This window comes from Anoplophora glabripennis, unplaced genomic scaffold (assembly GCF_000390285.2).
Source record: "Anoplophora glabripennis isolate ALB-LARVAE unplaced genomic scaffold, Agla_2.0 scaffold68, whole genome shotgun sequence".
NCBI classification, from domain to species: Eukaryota; Metazoa; Arthropoda; class Insecta; order Coleoptera; family Cerambycidae; genus Anoplophora; species Anoplophora glabripennis.
Window position 1 is genome coordinate 235,999 of NW_019416739.1, and position 16,637 is coordinate 252,635.

The 16,637-nt window shown below is 31.3% G+C and overlaps 1 protein-coding gene across 1 annotated transcript; it reads right to left on the reverse strand.

The window, feature by feature from the left end:
- Window positions 1–439: 439 nt before the first annotated feature.
- Window positions 440–4,867, reverse strand: LOC108905215 (GTP-binding protein Di-Ras2). Its single transcript, XM_018708005.1, has 2 exons — window positions 4,301–4,867; window positions 440–869 (listed from the first exon to the last, which is right to left on the reverse strand). Exons 1-2 carry the CDS (start codon window positions 4,759–4,761, stop codon window positions 545–547), a joined length of 786 nt encoding a protein of 261 aa, XP_018563521.1. The 5' UTR covers window positions 4,762–4,867; the 3' UTR covers window positions 440–544.
- Window positions 4,868–16,637: the final 11,770 nt, after the last annotated feature.

Sequence of the window (16,637 nt, forward strand, 5' to 3'; positions counted from 1 at the left end):
GAAAAAGGTTACATTATCTTTCACACTTATCACATTTATGTAAAGGTGGAAACTAAAATTTTGCTGGGGAAATCACTTGGGATTTCATTTACTAAGTATTTTTCAAAAGGTAATACGTTAAATTTGCTGGAATATTTAAGGTGCCAAAAAATCTCTTTCGGTGTGTCCGTAAAAGTTAAAACAGGCGTTATTAAAAAGTTCAGCAGACTTTATAGCATTAGAAGTACCATATGGATTTTTTTTATTTTGAAACACCTTGTTTAATTTATGCATGTTATTTTAATGTTGGTAACATTTGTAATTTTCCTGTACGAGTAGTTTTAGCAGTAGGTATTTATAACTGTTTAGTTCATTTATATTTAAAATTATTTAGAATTACATTGAATTGTTAATATACTAAATATTATCAGAATTATTCTTTATATCACCACAAGTTATATCTAAAAAAAATGAAACGGCACATACTTATTCCTAAACTGATACTTAAGGTACAAATTTAAGTTACAACTATCCTGCCTGGCTCCTTATAACAGAACGATGCAATTTAAGAGACGTTGCAATCGTCGTTCGCATTTTGTGCTTCTCGCATCTGCTGTTTAGTTTTTCTGCTGGCTCTCCGAATGAGAGAGCGTGAGCGTGGTTTCATTAACGTGTCCTTGCCCTCCGACGTTCCCGGTTTGTCCTTTTCCGGTGCTGGGCTTGCAGTTCTTCTGCCTGCCTTGCTTGCCGAGACGTATGCACTCGAACGCCTTTTCAATCCACTCGATTCTTCCGTATCCCGCGGAAATATTTTCGACAGAGTCAGGAACGAGCGAAATATCTCCCTGATGTTGATATCGTCTTTCGCTGAGCACTCCAGAACTTTAACCCTGAAATGATTTATCTTTATTAACTATTCTGGAGCATACCTAAGTTAGTCCAGACGGTAACTGTTTCAAAAAGTCCATATTTGGGTGAATCGTATATCCACGGTGATTTTTGGCTTTTTGGCTTTCAAATATCACTAGTAATGAAAATTTTTCTATTCACATAAAAACAAACGTGTGCTTAACTTTTGGCAGCACAGTATGTTAAAAAAAATTCGAAAAATATAATATTTTTATTTCTATTTAATTATGTATCTTTTCAAGAGTTGATTTTAGGCGAAAATGGAAAAGGAAAAAAATGTTTGTAATTAAATTTTTTACAAAATATGACTAGTTACAAATCGAATGAATCATGATTATTATTGTAAAAATCGAAAAAATCGCCAAAAATGGGGTTAAAAACATTACTTTTTAGGGAATTTTTTTGGGGTATTTAAATTGGATATAGGACCTTCATACTTGGCTCAAGAAAACTTCATGTTATGTAGAATAATCACACCAAATTTCATCAAAATCGGTTGGATAGATTTTGCATAATAATTTTGCAATCCTGATTTTGAAAAAAAATTTGCAAATTTTCATAATTTTACACAGCAAAAACCAAGGCCCTTAGATACTTGAAAATTTAATCACGTATAGAAAGGCTCTCAAGCTTTCAAACGCTTTTTGGAAAATTCGAATCCGTCAATTAGGAGAGCTCTGACGCTTGTTTAAACATTGGTCGAATTTTTGTACTTGTCATATTTTGTAAACAATTTAATTACAAACATTTTTTCCTCTTCCATTTTCGCCTAAAATCATCTCTTGAAAAGATAAATAATTAAATAGGAAGAAAAATAAGACATTTTTCGATTTTTTTTAACATACTGTGCCGCCAAAAAGCCAAAAATCTCCGTGGATATACGTTTAATCCATACCAAAACAGATACCGCCTAGTCTAAATACCTATTTAAAGGATTAGACCAATAAATAGAGCAAAAAAAGTCATATCTTGACAGAAATACTAACAGCACACCACCTGTTTCATCATTTAAAAAATAGTCCGTAGATATACTCCGATGTGTTTACGACTTGCAACTCTGATTAATTAATTAATTTGTTAACATTTTAGTGCAAAAAACGCGTTTTTTTTAATTTTTTTGCTTATAAACCCAAAACTACTTGAGCAATCTCAACTCCGTAAATGAAAAACTTGTAGGAAATTAAATTTCGCAGAAAATGAGAGGTCGAGCGATCCGATCGGTTGATTGGAACCGGAGAAAATCCGAAAAAACCGGAGAAATCGGTATTTTTTTCAAAACATGTTAAGTACTGCTTTTCAGCAAATAATTTTTCAATGTCTGACGGTTATTAATAAATTTTTTGTAGTCATGAAATCGACAACTTTGACGCGTCAGACCGGAAAATCGGAAAATAATTTTCGTCAGACAATATAAAAAGTTGTATTTGCAGTTCTTAAAGATAGGATCTTGAGAAAATCAGCTGGCTATTAATAAATTTTGTTATAGTACTTTCTCTGACATGTTCGAGGTTGCAGACATTTTGAACGGCTCATATCTTTTGTCAGAGAATTTTAAGATAAACAACTATTGTGAAAATAAAGAATTTAGAAAATTAGATAACTGCTTTGCAATTTTATTTTTGAACAGGTAAATGGTAAAATTAATGAATTTTTTAATATTAAGTGTCTAACTTTGGAAAACAGTAACATAATATTTTTATTAAATTCGACGCTCAAAATTCAAGACAAAAACAAAAATGTGTTCAATGTTTGTTCACTTTTCACAAAAAGTAAGTAAGAATCATTCAGAGTTTAGTAATGGAAAGATGGGCAACACAGGATATTTGGTGTTAAATGTCCCATAACTTTTTTATTACACAAAAATCAAGAATAATATTTTGTCCCTGATTTTAGTAACACTAACTAGCTTATTCTTTTCTGAAACATTTAAAATAGAATTATGGGAACTTTGTTTGTTTTCAAAAAAATATAAAATTAGCAATATAATCGAATAAAAAAGGATATATTTCTAAATTGTTGAAATAGTTTTTGGTTAAGGAGGTATATCGGGGTCCGAGGGAAGTGAGGAGCGCAGGAGGAGTCCTATGCTTTTCTTATGGGACTAAAGGTCGCTACCAATTTGAAAAAATTAAGTTGTATTGAAATTATTTGCGATAAACATTATCTATATAGCAAAGAAATCTACTCATATGCACATAGCATACATATTGACTAATTAACAACGTAAAAATATAATATTTAAGTAGTTTTAAATTATATTTAATGAACGCGTAAAGATTATGCAGATGTGGCAACAGCTCTGATAATTGACTAGTAGTTGTACACACTGCGAATCTACAGACCTTGGACATCGGAGATATTGCGCGTCAAAACTATGTAAAATATAATTATTATATATAGCAAATATATCGTATTATCCTCGCGAAGATTTGTATCCTTTATTTAAAATCCGTATATCATGTGAACTGGTAAAACAACGAGAATTATGTTAATTTAGTTCTAAAGAAATGAAATGACACTCGCGCCCATCTCTCGTCCAAGTCAAAGAAAATGTTGGATGCAATTTTGAAGGTTCTGTGATAGAAATTACATTATTACTCACTGTTCGTGTTTCGTGTTTTTAATCTCTATTTTAGTAATGTTACAAAAGTGTTGCAACTACTTTTTAGACATAAAGTTTGCTAAGAGAAATATTTATGTTCCTTTGTTATTCCGTACAAATGCTTTTATCTCAAGTATTACTAATTATATTAATGAAGTAGAGAAAACTTTATGTAACCCTAAATATTGCTGGGTAATGATTACGATGTTTATAAACCATTAAATATATTAAATGGATTTATCAACTGTATTTTTTATTCCAATAAATATATCACAGTTTCTTAGTCCTTTTTAATTAATCTAGATTTTTTAAAGATATTACAAAAAATTATCTGTTGTGGATAATTTATTGTTGATAACAATGTACATGGGATTTAGGAAAAATGTATATGTTTCAAGTCAATTTCGTTTTTATCCAGTCTTTCAAATGTATTCCCTCCTTGCTGTCAGCTGATTGCGACGTTGCCACATTAATCCTCAAGTCAGACAGAAATGCAATTATTGATTTCTGTTTCTAATTAATACAGCTGTACTATGTTCAAGGAAATAAGATAATATGGTGTACTATCTATGGAAAAGTTTTTTTTCACAATTTCTACATTTTTTCTCAGTTATTGGCAAAAAAAAGAGCCGCACCGTCCATCTTCGCCATATAAACCTACGTTAAAATGAACAACTTTCAACATCAATATCTGCGTAATACGCTATATAAATTTCAAGTACATCTGTGCATTTGAGTAAACCCGATATACCTCCTTAAAAGCAAAAGGGTACAAAGTTCTGATTGACCCTTGTATTTAGTGCAGCTTACCTCAGCTTTGGTAATTCGCAATACACCCACTCGGAAACATCTTCAATAGGAATCTCCCTGTGCGTCGAAGTCAAGTCTAATTTATTACCGGCTACTACGATAGGTATTTCCTGGTAGTCTCCCCTTTGTTCTCGAATCTCCTCAAAACACTTTTTTATGCAATCAAACGACGGGGCGGATGTAACGGCGTAGACTAAAAGAAAAGCGTGGGCTGTGGCTATACACAGCCTCCTCATCGCCGGAAACTGCATGTCTCCAGCAGTATCCAGAATGTCAACTTTGAGCGTCATGTGGCCCAAGTCGTATTCCCTGTTGTATAAATCCTCGACTGTGCTCCGGTATTTACTGATGTAAGTGTTCGTTAGAAATCGTTTTATTATGCAACTTTTGCCAACGCCTGCACCTCCGAGTATTACCAAACGGATGCGCTCGTAGTCTGACATGGTCGTGGTGCTGTTCATCTCATTTGTATTGCTGTTACTAGCGATGGTTTACAAAACTTGTTCGTAGACAGAACGGTTTTATCATTTTGAATGAATTGAAACAGTTATTTCACAGTCACGTCAGTTTCTCTTGGTCCACATGTGATGTATGTTTCGAATAACGTTTCTGACATTTTAAAATTCACAGTTAATTTTTATACAAAGGAATGTTAGGTGCTATCAAGTTGAAAATGTATTGGTTAAAGAATTCTTGCTGGTTTTCTTTTATTGTCCTGAGTGAATTTGAGTGCTTGTATTAGATTTTACATTACCTCTAGTGTACTTTTAGTAATATGTTATTCCTTCAACGAACCTGCAAAATAAAAAAAGGCAGTCAGTCTTACCATACGTATTAGTGATTAGTTTTTACAAAATTATAATTTTTTAAAGAAAATTTTAAAATGTTGAAATTAAGTTGCTTTTTACAAATAACAAAGTAGGATGTGCAAAATAGTGTTATAAATAAATTGTTCCAGGGTCAGGCAAAAACCGCTCGGGAATTCGCTCTTTTTGCATTGAATAAAGCTCATTTTTAGGGTAATTTACAAAAAAATCGCCTACGCCTCTTTGTTTTCAAGATAGTTTTTTTTTTATAACGTTCATTGTTAATTAACTAACTAACGTTAACTAATTAATATTGACTTTTACTGCTGCTAGCGCTTTTATTACATAAACTATCAATGTAACAGTTTTTGAAAATAAAAGCTTAATCCTTTTTTTAATTGTTAGTCCGGTCATTGAAGGTAAAATACGGCGTTACTATATAATTTTCCCAAACAGCACCGATTTGCACCGAAATTTGGATTTAGGTTCTATTTATCGTCTACTTCAAAGTTTAGATATGTTGAATTGAAAATTGTCAATCCCTAAAAACCACCCTCTATGACAGTAATCATTAAAAAATAATGTTGAAGAATATTATTCAGCAACTTGGAATAATTTAATATATGTAGTGATATTAAATTAAGATTTCTTTACTGTTTTAATTTTTTATTATTTATTTATAAGTTTCGACCCAATGCAAAAAAAATCGAACAATTATAGTTAAAAATTTTTTGTAGTTCAAAATATAATACAATCTTTATATTATTTAAAATGTAATATATTTATTTTATCAAACCTTAAAAAATCCCTACTGATTAAAATTTGCCATCAAAAATAGGGAAAATAAGAATTTTATTTTTATATGAACATTAATTTTTATAACAAAAGTTTTTTTATTGCAATTAACATAAATAATCAAAAATGTAAANCAATCAAAAATAGAGAAAATAAGAATTTTATTTTTATATGGATTTTAATTTTTTTATATTTTTATAACAATTTTTTTATTGCAAATAACATATAATCAAAAATCCTCTTCACTCTCGTCTTCCTTTTCTATTCTATTCCTAAAATTCCTATTTCTATTTCTAAAATATAGCTATAATGTGTATTCATCAATGCTTCAATATACGTGTTATATCTGCAAAAATATGTGATTGGTATTTATGCTATTCAAAAAATCATTTTGTAGTTTTTTCAAGGGCTATAAGATCAAATAAGTTAAATTTTCTTTCAGCCCTTATTTTTGTAAGAGTTTGAGCTGAAAGAGCTTGAACAAGTTGCTATTTATGAACATATGCAAACTTTAAACTTTCATATCTTAGTTAATTTTTATCCAATAGAAAAAAAAAACAAAATTTTCAAGAAAGCAAAACCTACAATTTTGTACTTTACAAAATTTTGCGTATCATTACTAGTTTTTGAGTTATTTTAGAGAAAAGACATTTTTTCCAAAAATACAAAAATTCTCTTTTCACTTCAAGCTCAACTTTTTTCAAAACTAAGCACTTTAAACCGGTCAAACCTCTAGAGCATATTACAGGTACATAAATAAAGTAAATTGTAAAGTCGTAGGTAACGATTATTTTTAATTGAGGTGGTAATTAAGGGGTGATTTTCAAGTTTTTTGTCGCCAAAAAAAAAATACGGACCAACTTTATTTTCGTCATAACTCGCTTAGGTTTGATACTAGGTATTTTTATAAAAAATAAAAACAAAGAGTTTTTCAAACACTTTGAAAAAGGTTCTATGAGTATTCTCTTAAAAATGCATTGGTTTTTGGTTATTTCACGTTCAAAGTTTCTTTTGGCGTTTGACGAATTAGAACCAACCTTCAACAAGCTATTGCTCCGCTTGTATTGGGTTTACAGACACCATAAACACACCATTATTTTTATTTTTTTATAAGCTACATTTTTTGTAATATTTTTTTTTGATAAAATACTTACTTTTTGAGTTATTCGCGAAAAACCGTCTGAAAAAGTGTTTTTTTTTGTTAAAAAAATTTCGCTTTCACTCGCGAATAACTCGAAAAGTATCAACTTTCAGAAAAAACTTTATATAACAAAAGCTGCTTAGAATTAGTCAATACATACATTCCCGTTATTTTCGATGAAACATTTTTCACCCCCAAGTAGGGGTGGCATCCACCCCCAGGGTCAAAACAACCCCCGGTACAAGGTCAACTTTGAAGTGGAGGGTAAGTAGAACCTAAATCCAAATTTTTATGAAAATTGGTGCTGTTTGGCAAAATTATACGGGAAAATGGTTATTGACTGGACTATGTCTCTGAAATCCCGGTCCGATACGTCCAATAGTGTTAATCAACAAATAACGTTATAAAAAAGCTGTTTTGGGCAGGTGATTTCATTTTCTTTAGTTACCGTAGCTCTATTTAATGCAAAAAGAGCGAATTCCCGAGCGCCTTTGCACGACCCTGGGACAATTTATTTATAACGCTGTTTTCTTGAATACTTATAATCAATAAATCAAAACCTTAGCAGAACGAGTATACAAAATCAGGGCTTCCCATTCTTATTTTAAGGACTGTTTTGTTAATCATGGGTTAACATCTAACTAGAGGTTAAAGGCTAAACATTAAAGTTGTTTTAAATATATGCATGTATTTATAAATTTGTAGTTTAGACTGCAATCATTTGCGAAAACTTCATATGAAAAGTGTAAATCATTTTTATTTATCTACACCTGCTATCCAACGACTATGATTTTTATTAAAATAGACTCAAGGTAGATATCAAATAAACAAAATATGTATTGTCATACGAGAACTCATTTATTATATACATTAACAACAAAATCTTTACAACTGGACAAAAATTAATGATAGGTGGAAATATTTTGATTGTGAACACAATTTTTTGATAATATGGGATGTTGAGCCAGTATTTTAAGTTTTAAAGGCAATATTTTCGCTTACCAAATGCAAAATAGCTTTTTTTTTCATAATCAAGTGGTTGGTACAAACAGAACCTCTTTGTCAAAATTAAATTTAATTTTTTTATTCTACCTTTGAAACTTCATAATAATTAAAAATTAAAATTTTATGAAAATTAAGAAAACACCTGTTTATGTCGATCAGGCGATTATAAAAAAAATATATTTCGCAAATTTCTGAGCATCTCAAAGTCGATAACCGCTAATACAATTTCTGTACCCTAAAAAACGGTTTGGGTTCCAAGCTTCATTATCAAAATATAACCAATTTAATTTTTACCACCCGCTATTTTTTAAGACACACTATATTTTTTAGCGATTGAATTCACTGGAATTAAAATTATGTTTAGTTTTTTTTTTAAATAGGCGTCATAAAATTATACTTTCGCCCAGAGAAGTATTTTAACTTACATTGTGGCTTACGATAAAAGATTGTTGTGATTGAATTTTAAATCCCACGTAGACGGAAACACCAAAGCACGCGAACGGATTTTGATACAAATGTTTGGCGCTCGCGTAAAATATATTCTGCTTTAGATTTCGTTATTCAATTTTTTTTCCACGAATTCCCTAACAGTAGTTACAAGCATAAAATTTATAATAGTCCTAAATTGGTTCGAGTTAATTTTATAGAGTCTTTGTTTAAAACGTATCATAATTAGAATTCAGCCATTTTAATAATGTACGTATTTATAATAACTTGAAAGATACACTTTGTCCCAAAATGATGGAACAAAATTTATATTTTTTCCAGTAGTGGAGTCAAGATAGATTTTGACTTCGCGAAAATTACTGGAAGAGAGAACTTTTTATTTTTCGCTTTGTAAAGTTTTGTGTTTATTTATTGTTGTTTAAACAATTAAAAAACAATTAGCGTACAAAAATAAGTTTATAACTTTTTTCTAATACTTATCTCCAAGTAATTTCAAAAGGTTTTAGGAAAATCCATGCTTCCCATAATTATTTCGAAATAATGCGTAATTTTAAGCTGTCTTGACTCCACTGCAGTTCAGATTTTAAAAAATCGCTAAAACAGGTCAATTAGTAAATAGAAATTGTCACATTTCTGCAATAATTTCAATTTTTTTGAGCCATGTTTGACATATTCATAACATTACCAACATTTTTTTTTAAATAGGACGCTTTATGTTTTATAGTAGGTATAAATATATAGCCCTTCTATAGACGAATTCAGCGATATAAGGTTATGCCTACTTTTTTGTCATAGTTGTCAAAAATGGAGGATTTTGGTATGTTTTTTAATCTTTACCTGGAATTAGATTTTAAATTGATTTTGCTGAATAATAAGGCTGGAAAACTGCTGCTTCTTCGCGTGGCTGTGTATAAAAGTGTATAATTAAGACTTCTTGGAACTGAAAGCAGTTAATTTAAATTTCAATGTTGGGTTGGAAAAGATTTTGATTAAATCTGTTGGGAGGGTATCACCGATCCATCAATCACTGCTTTAAAAGGCTCTGCCGAAATAAGTTGTTTTGGCAATATATATGAACTTTTCATTCCTTTGGAAATATGTTGCGCATGTAAAATTATATAATCCCCGAACATCTATATTTACTATTGGCACGTCACTAAAGTTTTAAAGAGTTTTAAAGTGAGAGGATAAATATTGAAACGAGGCCAAGTTAAGTTAGTCTCACTGCTGTCAGAGTATTTAAAGTCATGAAATTATCTAGGACATTCTCATCAAGCATCAAACAATCTTATTATGTATACGAGAAATTCCTATTAATCTCTCGCGACGCTAAAGATGGGTGAAGCAAGACAAATAACTGACTATACAGGATGGTTCATAACTTGAGTCATCAAAATAGTCTCATACACACAAATACCGCAATAGGGATAATTCTTTCTTAATAGCTATTTGTGTGCAAAGTTTTAATTCTTATAATAATTATAAAATGGCAGTGTTGTGAATTTAAAAAAAACGTTAAATTTTTCGGTTTTTCCAAATTTTCTCCGGTTATAATTATCCGATCGGATCATTCAACCTTTCATTCTCTTCGTAGTTTTATTCTCTATGATTCGTCCATTGACAACATTAAGATTGCTTCAGTAGTTTCCATTTTATAAGCAAAAAACTAAAAAAAATGCGATGTTAATAACAAAATTATGGTTCATGAGTTGAAAAGTTCGCACAATCGGTTTCCAGGTAGTTTTTATGTCATTAGGAAATGCTTTCTTCCTTGGCCTATTATTAATACAATGTAGAAATAAACCACTCGGGGAACATTGAACATTGCAAGTACAACAAGGACTGTAGTAGAGGGCTCGAGGCCCAAGACATGATGGGAACTTCTGGTCTTTTAAGAGCGTAGTGCATATTGCTCCAGGTATGTTCTGCACATGATGCCTAGAATCTGGCGAGTCCATTTTGTAACCCTCCAGATAAAAAAAAGTTTTAAAACCGGTGTTCTTTCTTTCTTTGCGTAAACTTTGTATGTGGCATTTCAATAATAAACATTTGTTGAGTACCGTCTTTGAGTTAAACACTAGTGCTATCAAGAGTAGGTCGTAAAATATGTTGTTGTAAGGGTCACTTGCGGGACCGCCTAGCCGGGTGTCTTGGCCGGTGGATTTCGAACGGCCGAGCATCACGGACGCAGGCTGGAATTTGGATGGGTGACCTAAGGCAAGCTCAGGGACGTGGCTGTGGCAGCCTACCAGAGACTTGGGTCTCTCAACATTTTCCGCATGCATGTGGTCCCCGACAAATGGTAATGAGAACAGAGGAAAGAAAATCTCTGTAACTCAAGACCATGCTATCATACATAAACTGTACGAGACTTTGCCACCAAGCCACCCATGTAGTAAATAGGATGGTTTGAAGAAAAATACTCGAGTAATGAAGGAGGGTGTACAAGGGGCCTAATAAGGCCTAAGGCCGCGGTGGAAAAACAATTCCACCACCCTCCGACATACATACAAGGGTCACTTGCAAAGCTGAACTCTGTTGGGATGGACTAGCACCCATTGCGCAAGAAATACGCCCCTGTCATTCAATTCTCGATTCTGGATAGCACTATATGACGTCACAAATTAGCGGGGCTGCAAACACTCGTTTATTATGTTCAGTTTCTCCATCACATTTGATGCGTTTATATTTAACTGGAACGGGCATATTGACGCAAGGAACACTCTTAACTTTTTTCGGATATGATCAGAACAAATTTCAGAAGCAATAAAGCGCACAAACAAGAAATTATAATACCCAAAAGACTAGTTATTTGTCCCAATTTTTGTCCAAATGTTCTCTTGTAGAGTTAGACTACAGGAACATGATCCATCTACATTGTATTAAAAAAGGTATTGGCATGGTTAAAGTTTATCGTGCTTTCGTATTCATGATAAATTCTATGAGGAAATGTTCAACGACTCCTGAAGTTTTAAAGCTCTGTACGCCTCCTGCATGTGGTGTTAATTAACACGTTCGCATCCAAGTGATAGAGAGCGCAGAATAATGAAAGTTTTCCACTCGTTAGCGCATATTTAATAAAGTTCCCGAGGAAATCAATTTTTTAAAGTACACTTTAATTAACTACCAAGTCAACCTATGCCACTTAAGAGATTAATCATGTGACTCTATTTAATAATTCTGTGCAATGTTTCTATTTCAAATGGTAGTAAAGTAATATAAGTAAATAGCTGAACATGGGCATAGCCAGGAATTTTTTTTGGCTAGAGCCAGTTTATTGAACAAAGGGTATGGTACTTATCCTAGGCCCAAAAACAAACAGTGGCCTAAAATGATCCATTCTGATTTTTTATACTACGTAAGCCGTTGTAAAAAAATTAGATGTTTCTAATACTCGACAACGGAGAGCAGTCTAGTGTCATATACTGCAGAAAACTGAATAAATAAAAAATAAACGATGCGTTTCCATTGCCTAATCTAAACAACATATTATGAAAATGTAAGATACGAAAACAACTTTCTCTACAGGTATAGAACGTTATGAATTTATGCGAATGCCTTTTGGTCTAAAAAATGGTTCCTCTATATTTCAAAGTGCTACAAATAATATTATGAGAGGATATAATAATTTTTTCCGCATGTGTCTAAGAACATGAAGGTAGATTAAAGTAAGTTTTTTTAAAGAATCTTAAAATATGAAGCAGATTATTGTTCCTGAAGGTAAAAATTAAGATAAAACTTGTTAATAATTTTCCGATATTAAAAAGAATTAAGGAAGTAAAATACTTTTTAGAATTTGACGGTTGTTACGTTAAAGTTATATAATGTTTTTTCTAAAATGTCCAAACATATGCCCCAATGTCTAATAAAGGTTTCAAAAGTTACCATCAGAGTTTACAAATGCATTCGATCGTTGAAATGACTTTTCGAAGCCAATCACGTTAATCAAAGATGCTTCTATTGGTTGCGCACTATTTCAATGCCCCCTAACGACAGACCCATCACATATTTGTCAAGGATACTGAAGGTAAGATTTTTAAGCTTTCGGCATAAAAAATAAAATCTACTAAATTTTAGTATTTAGGACTTTTACAGAATGGCAGTTCTAATAAGTTTGATTGCCTTAATTTTAACAGACGATAGAATATTATGCTCAATTCTAAAAAATAATTAGCGTTGTAATAAGTTTAAAATTCAATAAAATTACATATTTTTCAAATTCATAATTTGATTAAAAGTTAAGTTCCTGTTTTAAGAGATTCATAATTACTACCACTCGAGCTAAAATTTAAGCACAACATTTTCGTCCTACTACAAAATCGATACATTTTATTTTATTTATTTAAAAACTGCAAACAATTGTCCTAAAATTTACTAAACGTTTCACAATAATAGTTTACATGTTTACATTTTTGTTATTCTACGACGTTTGCCGCGTGCACACGTGGTGTGCATCAGCTGTGTGACATTAAGTTAAGCGCTGTTGTCACGTTGTGATAAAACTCCCTAATATTCATACTCGTATTTTGAAAACTGTTATCTTCCGCCCCAGTAATATACAACTTTTTTGTTCATTTATGATTACTCTATCTCATGCTGAAGTAACGGCAGTAATTAGATGAAATTTAAATTCTTACAATGGCCCAGTAGGCTCTGGCTTTATTTAGATAATCTCTTGTTTCTATTAATTTTGCCACTACCTGTTAAATATTAAAGCTGGGATGACCCATTTTAAAATTCGTCAAATTTGGCTGTGTTATGAGATTATAATGAATATTTAAAACACTTTTACACCTTACAGTTTGTAACATAAACCTTTAATTTTTAAACATATGCAGACCCAAGTTACTATTTCAAATGCGAACTGTCAAAATTAATAGAAACAAGAAAACACCCTGTATTTTAATATTACATATCATTTTCCGTTATACTGTACTTTTAAAAATTGGCGTACTCTACATAATTAATCAGTTTACTAAACAAAACAGCAAACATATAATTTAGGATAAATGTCTTGAGACTCCTTGTTCCTATTTACTCTTCGCAAATAGCACATTCTCAGAGCCTTACGACGTCGTTTGTTTTCGCACAAAATTGTACGCAAGATACAAAGTTGTAATGTTCATTTACCTCGGTTTAATGGGATGGCACGATAACAGAGATGAAAATATAAATTGATACTTCAAAAAGTTGCCTTGGTTACATCAAACTACTGAACGAACGGAATTTCCAATTATTTTAGTACTTTGCCGCGTGTCATCTCTTTTCTGTCGTTAGACTTTTAAAAATTACTTGATATAATTCAATGTTGAAACAATTTTTTTTCTTAAAATTCACTGATTTTGATTTGTCGTACTACTAGACTCGATTTAATGAAATTAAAGAAAAAAATATTTAAATGTTATGTCTATATTTTAATAATAAGTAAACTATTGTAAAATAATTTGTTTGCACAAGTTGTTTAAATGTGTGGGTGAGATGTAACCTATAAAGCCAACTCAATGCCTACTGGGAAAAAAATATTACTCTGTACTTACTAGCAAAGAGTGACCTACTGATCTCTCGCTGTTACGAAAGTATTTTAATATTTGTTTTCTAAGACTTTTTTGCTTCTAGTATTGTACTTACAGCTCTTTCAATTTGCGCCGTTAATTATGATACACCCCGTATTACAGCAAAAAATAATGTTTTATTTAGATACAATTTGGGGAGTTGTACACATTCCAGTTTAATTTAAGCTTTAAAAACCAAAACATTTTCATTTCGCTCCCAAAACAATAACGTAAAACGTTCACAAACTAATCAATCGAATCCCGTTTAATCGTTTCCCAAATTATCTTTCTCGTACAGGCACTTCTTTGCCAGCTCTATAATTTCACTGCTCATTGAATACTTGTTAAATAATTCCAGAGTAGTCATGTTGTTCATTTTCATTAAGAAATTGAATTAAATACATTTTATCTACAATCACCGGACATCGGATTTTCACTAGTAGAATAAAGTAACTTTATTTCACTAGTAGAATAATGAAAAAATAATAAACCTATAATAAATCAAATTTAATTTATTTACTTATTAACATTAATATTTACATTTATAGTAATAGACATTTCGATTTTTGTTTTATCAGATGATTAGCAACTTTACATGGAACTCAACTTTTTTATTTAAAAACTGATAAAATTATGGAGTTAATTTCTTTAATGGTGGTTTTAGCAGCAATAATTAAAAGGGCTCAAACTCAAGAATAATTTTTTCTGCATCGCGTTGTATGATTTTTAATAAAATTTTAACCAACCCGGAGAAAAACTTATACAGAGGGTTCCAAATTAGACTCTACAACATGGCTATTCTGTAAGACATGGTAATTTGCTGAACAATAAATTTTCGAAGAAAAATTGGAAACGCTTTTACTGATTGTTGAGATTTTTCCAAAACGCGAAAGTTTCGACTGTTAGTGTAGCTTTTGAAGCTAGACCCAAAGAATAAAAAGGACCGATTCTCGTGTAGAAAAATTTAGGTGGGTGTACAACTGGTTTAAACAAATTCGATACGCCAAAGAAAAATAAAAATATGTTTCTGTTACCAATTTTTGAAAAACTAATTTTATTCTAGAACATCATAACTATATCAAAATAAATATACAGGGTAAACTGCCAACATTTTAATAAAGAACTGATGTAATAAAAAACGCTGATTATCGATTCCCCATTTCGAGTAATTAATTAAGCCTCATGTCTGAAACATAAAATAATATTTTCTTTAAAATCATTTCTCTATAAGAACGTATTAAGTCATTACAAAGAGAATTCATAAATACGTAAATAGGACTTTAAATGAATAAATAATTAAAAAAACTTCATTAAAATTTGGTTTTGTTTAGGTGGTTTTTAATTGAAATTTTTAATCAAAACTGTTCATCAAACATTTAAACATAATTAAAGATTTTATTAAGATTTCACAAACAAGCGTCTTTGGAAATCCATGTTACACAAAATGTTTGTGTCTAATTTATTTAATTTGGCATAAGAATGTACGATGCGTAGTGGCAAAGAGTAGGAGGGTCCTGCGGAACTCATTTCGTTTCGGTACTCATAGGATAAACGCTGGTAGATTCTCGCAAAAAAAGGAGCCTATATAAAAAATTTCAAACATTTTAATAAGTCACAAACGAAAGATCTGGAAAATATTAAGATTTAAAAGTATTGCAAAATAAAGAAGTATACTTTTGAACCAAATTGTGCAGGATCAACATCGTCAGTTCTAAGAAAAGCTACCTCAATAAGAGGGAAAGTTTAATTTTTGTACTTACATTATTGATTATAATGAAGACTATAAATTTAATAAAAAAAAAAGTGTTGAGGAAAATGTAAAGCTGATACGGTTGAAATATCCATGTACAAAAATCTTGAGCTGTGCAGTAAAAAATAAGAAAATAATTTATGTAAAATATTAAGAAAAATTAACAACAAAAATCAGTCGGTTCTCGGAGGTATGTAAAATTTTGAATATTCCAATTGCAAATGGAGTTTTTTTAAATTGATCTTGTACTGTGGGGAATAAATTTGTAAGCGTCCAGATAGCGCTTCGCACTCCACACTCCGTTGCCGTTACATAATTCTCCTACACGACGAATGACAACCAGAATCAGTCGAGAAGCCATGCTAGCGAATCAAAAAAAAAGTTGAAATTTCCACTTCCAACTACCGAAAAAGACAATTTGGAATATCGTAGATTCTGTTACCCCTTGATACTGGAGATCGAATTTTGATGAGGAAAAATTCTAAGACTCTATAGACTGCAACCCCATAGCCCTGGTGATCGAATATCTGAGCATAAAAAGCTCTAATTCAGCGAACTCCTGAACTCTATAGCCCTGAAAAGTGAATTTTCCGAAGACTAGTACGGCAAACTAATCAATTTCAACAAACGATTTCTGGGAGAGCAAAGGAGATATCTGAACGATTCAATATGAATTTTGAAGAAGAGTAATATCTAATGAGAATAATATTCTTGATAAAGAGACATACAATAACCGGGAAATGTTGTCTGTATTTTTCATGCAACATATGTTATCCGTAGTATTTTTGCCTCCTGATCATGGATCCGGTGTCAGAATTGAGCCATCACATCACGGGAATTT

Bases quoted from the DNA above. Each gene is read 5' to 3' on its own strand.
- LOC108905215 (XM_018708005.1), bottom strand. From the start codon at position 4,761: ATGAACAGCACCACGACCATGTCAGACTACGAGCGCATCCGTTTGGTA. The intron at 870-4,300 runs GTAAGCTGCACT...AAATCATTTCAG, and splicing joins TGCGAATTACCAAAGCTGAG to GGTTAAAGTTCTGGAGTGCT.